General features: G+C 38.9%; 1 protein-coding gene across 1 annotated transcript; it reads left to right on the top strand.

Moving 5' to 3' along the window:
* On the top strand, nucleotides 1-4408 carry tbata (thymus, brain and testes associated). Its single transcript, XM_031842253.1, has 9 exons — nucleotides 1-25; nucleotides 326-517; nucleotides 1634-1804; nucleotides 1923-2014; nucleotides 2531-2680; nucleotides 2916-2997; nucleotides 3213-3360; nucleotides 3448-3488; nucleotides 4204-4408. The coding sequence occupies exons 2-9, from the start codon at nucleotides 328-330 to the stop codon at nucleotides 4284-4286; spliced, it is 957 nt and encodes a 318-aa protein (XP_031698113.1). The 5' UTR covers nucleotides 1-25; nucleotides 326-327; the 3' UTR covers nucleotides 4287-4408.
* Nucleotides 4409-5610: the final 1202 nt, after the last annotated feature.

Here is a 5610-nt window from a genome sequence, read left to right as displayed (position 1 = left end):
TTTGAGCTGGAGGAGGTTTTCGGAGGTAAAGTGGTTCTTCAACCTTATATTCCAATAGATTTCATATATTTCTTCTCGGTAGAACACAAAACAAACATTTCTTGGTCAAATTTGAAATGCTAAAATATTTTTGGAGTAAATCAAATTTGAGTGCTGCCTCTCTTGCTTCTTGTTAGGTTTTGGTTTTTGGCATGCGTCTTCACAAATTGGCAATCACAAGCGCCTGTCGATATTTCTATCACTTCACTTCATAACAGTACAGTACTTTGGAGTTTTTCTTTCACTCCTTCAGATTTTAAACAAAACTTTCAACTGCCATTCCAAGATATGTTGATGATGGCACAGAGTCCAGCCTCCCGTGGAAAAACAAGAGAGAGCAGTCAAACTAATCAGGTGCAATACAGCCCTGACTTCCCCAAGATGCTGACGAAAAGCAGTCCACGCTTTGGTGCCTTGAGTCATCAATCATTCTTCTCACGGCACAACCCTCATCCCAACCGGGTCAAACATATTCAAGGTGAGCATGCGGCAGAATAAATTCATGTGCTTTATGAACAGCAAATTGAATTTTAATCATGCCTCACCATACACTTCCCTAAATTAAATGTTTTCTCATTCATCTGTGGAGTACAGACGTCAGTAGACGTCAGAACCTGTATATATTTAATTGTATTTGGCTTCAGTAAATAATGACTGTGTAAGCTTTCTGTTTGGTATACTGTAACTTCACCATTGTTGGGAGCAATTCATATTCATGAAATTCCATCATCTATACATCTCATATAATACTGATCTACTTGCGGGTTGAAAGATTGCCTAATGTGGCATTTTTTCTGTCACCTATTAGTGATTCTTGCTTCCATTTAGAAGCTATTGTTATTAAAGCTGCACTAATCCGTGGAGTCACTCGTATTGACAGAATTTTCATCCAACTCTGCTGTTCCCTTTTAGCTCTCGTTTTATGATACAGCGGTTTCTTGATTGAATATTGATCGAGCCAATTGGCGCCATTGGGGGACTAAAAATTAGCCAATCAGCGTACCGCCATTGTCAGGCTGTTGTTTAGCCATTATCAAGCATGGCCAGCTGTGTGCCGAAACCGAAGAGTAATAATAACAACACTGATGCTGCCATCAGTCATAAGGCTCTAAAAATGTTGCTGAATGATGTGTCAATGTATTTTCAGCAAATATTGAAAACAATAGCATTGCAGTTTCATGTCGACGAAAAATGTATTGTTAACCTCTGTCATACTGCTATAGGATGTCGGGCTGCCACTTTGGAATAACTTCTTATTCTGTGGTGCCTTTTTCTGTCACTCTTCACTACTCTTCCCGAGCCTTCCTCATTTGTGTCCGTAACCGTAACTTTAAGCTCCGAATGCCACCTCTTTACAAAACATTGTGAATGAGCAGCTGTATGCCACACCTGGAATACTAATACGGTCCATGAAAGAGACGACTGCATTAGAGAAGTTGTTCTCTTCCCTGAGATTCTCATAAAGTCATCATCGTTGACTCTGTACAGGTTTTATTTCTTCAGGGCATTTCACTTTGATTGTCCCACACTGTTGAAGTGCTTCACCTTCTGTGTTTGTGTGAACCGTGAATATTGTGCCTCTCTTTCCCCACAGGACTAAATGGTCGGCCCGTCTGCATGGTGAGGGATGATTGGTTCGTCACCTCATCATTGTTTCCTCATCCACTTCTCAAGAGTCACGTCCTCCGGAAAGCAACTAATCCATCCTTAGAATTTCGTCTCCCTGAGAATATTTATGGAGTGAGTAGTAACAAAAATAAATCAGGTATGTTTAATGTTACACATGGCCCCTACAATGTCTTATTACTTCTTGGGAAAGCTCTGCCTTCAGAGAATGAAATTGACCATCAGAATAACGGAAGTCATTTATCCTCTTTCGTCAGCGGCACAATTTTCAGAAGCCTGGAGGGATGAACTTAAAGACCTCGCGGCAAAAGTCAGTTTATCTCCTCAAGCACAAAAGGACAGAAAAGATGTATGTATATTGCTGTATCCTGCAATCTAATGTATGTCTAGGGTTACTTAACGGCACCGTACATGTCATCCTTAGCAACTGTTTTACTACTTGAAACACATTTTTGGTTTAGAAATGTTTCAACTGCGAATATGTAGCGTCATTTGCTTCTCTTTGTGCCTACTCCCGTCTTTGTATTGACTTTTTATGTAATCGTGCTGTGGAAAAAGTTTACCTGCGTTTAGTGTGAACACAGCATAAGAAATATCAGCATTTATGCACACTACATGCATTCATCCTCTTCTGGATGGTTACTTCTGAATGATGCTTTTTTGACCCAGATTGAGTCTCAGAGGTTGCACTATTTCCCAGGTCCCACAACAACCTCCGCCAATCAAATGTTTCCGGTTTTGTCTAGCGTTGTTAATTGTGTGTTGTTAATGTTTCTGGTTCATACATTCCTAACTTATAAAAGGTTAAACTGAAACATATTTTCAAGTGAAGTTGCTGTACTTATTTTGTTCAATACAATTCCAGGTCCGACCGGAGGAAGAATTTGTCCGCCGAAAGACTCAATATTCAGCTGAAACAGGGAGAATCGTTCCTCCATCCACAAAGTCTTACCAACGCAGAGCCAATTCCCAACGCCTGATATATCCTCAGGCCTTTCATGATCAAGAACTCATGGTGAAATACTCCTCCACTGATGCTCAGCTCTTCCACACTTTGAAAATGTGTGGGGTTGAAGGAGTAGAAGGACTAGCGGCATTTGAAAAGAAAATAAACATTTCCAAGATTATAGATAATCATTTTCATAGCTTTTGCCGAAGGCTGTTGGAATATAGCCCTCAGCACAGTTCCTTGAATATAAATTGATGTGGTTTGCCAGATAATGTTGTGATAATCCCAGTTTTCTTTTCAGGTGTTTGAGCATCTTTGTCAGATCCTGCAGACAGATTCGCTGTCTACGGTCCAGCAGTGGCTTCTGCTTGCTGGACAAAGAGGTAAAATGCTTCATTTAACATAGATAATTAGTTCACTTTATGCACAGTGCAACAGATGTTGCTTTAACTCGTAAAACATTTCTAGAAATGATCAGTATCTCTCATTTCTATTTATCAGTAATTATTTGAATTACCCACTGACGGAAGGTATAATTGCTCTGCTGATGAGAAGAGCCACTAAGCTCTTTTACTAGTATTATACGATGTACCCTCAGAGAAAGACCTGGTCATGGGAATGATTAAGCAAGCTATGGATGGTGTGAACGTCTGGGGCAATTATCGGCCCGAGGCTTTTCATCCTGGTGCATCTCCGTCTCTGTATGGTCCATCGTTTGATCAGTGGAGAACACCACAGGGAACGAGGTCTGGAGGATTATACACATTGTTATCTGATTCTTGTGTTCGAAAATGTTTTAAGCTCAGCGTGTTTCGTGCTTATTTATTCCACAGCTCATACAAAGAGATGCGAGCCTTCAGCAACAACAAACCAGGTAACGAAATTGTGCCCTACTTTTCTCACTCTAAATGTGTTTTAGTTTGTTGTTGATTATTGTACGATAACTTTTATTCTTTTCTCTCCTGCCTGCTGGAGTCTTTGGCTGGTGTCCTCTCATAAACCTCCAGATTTCACTTAAGCTAAACCACCATCAGTGCATCCCAGGATTAAATAACAGCTCTTGCCCTTCTATGAAACGGTGTACATCAACCTATTGTATACTCTTTTTGTCTTTTTGAGCAGTCTTTTTGATAGCACAGCAAGAGGTTCTAGAAGTCATGAACGTATTCTTTTTCTCCTCCAGTGAATGTAGTTCAGCTCATCCTTCATGATTGGGCATCTTTGATAAGTTTTCTTTTTTCACAAAGGCTGTGGACTAATATGCTTTGTAAAGCAAATACTCTAGTTTAATTGCGGTGTCAATGTGAAATTCACATCGATCCACATTCTCTCCATATACAGTATTGTTCTGTATATGATTTTTTTTACCTCTCCTGTGAAAGGTAATTCGGTATGAAAGGGTTTATTTTCTTCAAATTGTATGCCAAAAAATATCCATTTTCAAAACAACTATAGAAGGAAACCAGAACATTCACAGTAAACAATTGTAAATACTTTCATTCATTTTTTTCTATAGAACACATGGACCTATGGTTAACGTCAAATCACTAGCTTTGTGTGACACTCAAGACTTGAGTATTCTTTTGCAGAGAGGATTGGAGATGCAGAGGTCCTTGAAATCCACGCAGGAGCTCAGAATGATCTTCAAGATCACCCACTTCAGAGTGTATAGAGTTCTCTAATTTCATAGTGATAGCTGAAAAGGATTTATTGGTTCCCATGTTTGTTGGTCCTTTGATACTGTAGCATTTTTGCCATGTAGTGGTTTCTTAGAAACGCAAGTCAATATAATGAGATATCGCCTGTGTGGAGGATCATGTGCAGCTGTGCTCAAGTGCAGCTTCACAATCTTGTTTTGACACATTAGACATAATAAATATACTAACCCTATATGCAAACCTCTCCTGCTAACTACATATAAATCACCAGCAGACCAGATTAGCTTCTTTGAGCTTGAATTCATCAATAATGCCTGCAGCATATTAGCATCATTCTGTATGATGGAAGTACCGTCTTCTCTCTCCATCCTTCCTGTTGTGGATACAAGTTTTAATGCATCATCATTAAATCTACAGTACAATCTGAGTCCAGGTTGGATGAATGAGTGAATTTGGTGAATGTTGGCATGTAGTGTAACTGCTTTGAGTGTTGGAGCTAATAGATACAACCTATAAAACCCATAGTTTTAAGACAAGAGCATCCTGCTTCCACAGTAGCACTTATCCTGAAGCGAACAACATCCCAAAGCACATGCACTTTAACTTGGCACTAATTATTCAATTCATGGCATGGTTACTATATTGTAATATGTTTTTGTGCGTGTGCTATGTGATTATATATTTTGTTGTTGAGTGCAATGTAACAAAATAGAAATGAATCAGAATCTTTAATCCAAAATTTTGGTTCTGCTTTTTTTCATGGAGATTTGTTGACAATAAGAAAAGTACAAACTATCACCGACATTATCCTTTAAGTTAGGTTTTTTTTGTGTGTGTAGGAAGTCTATCCTCGTACGGTTTGAGGGGGGTGACGACGCCTGAATAATTGTCTTAATGATCAATGGTCTGGCTGACATACAGTTGGATTTCTAGAATGTCAGATTTTAAGGTCAGCTGTCTTACAGTCGGTTTCAAGTTTCCCATCATGAGAGAATTTCATGCAAAAAGCGATGTTGGTTTACTTTCTTAATACACTAAATTATAAAGTGTGTAGTCCTGGCTGAAATGACCATTATTCAAATACTTGAATGGCAAAGACAGTTTCCCCAGTTATATTGTGCCAGAGAAAGTGCCTAAATCCAGACAGAGAGAGATGAGAGGAGAGGAGAGGAGGGGCTAACACGCGAGCAGGAACTTTTTTATTAAAGATTACAACAGAAGAATAGCAAAAAAATACATGGAATGAAAATACAAACCTATACTAAAACAAATAATACTGACACCAAATAGAATACTATAGCAATGAGAGTAAAGTAAATTAATAAAGTAAAAATTTCA

The sequence above is a fragment of the Anarrhichthys ocellatus genome, unplaced genomic scaffold (genome assembly GCF_004355925.1).
Source record: "Anarrhichthys ocellatus isolate YVR2014 unplaced genomic scaffold, GSC_Weel_1.0 scaffold4, whole genome shotgun sequence".
Taxonomy (NCBI): domain Eukaryota; kingdom Metazoa; phylum Chordata; class Actinopteri; order Perciformes; family Anarhichadidae; genus Anarrhichthys; species Anarrhichthys ocellatus.
This window is presented reverse-complemented; position numbering and strand designations above follow the sequence as displayed.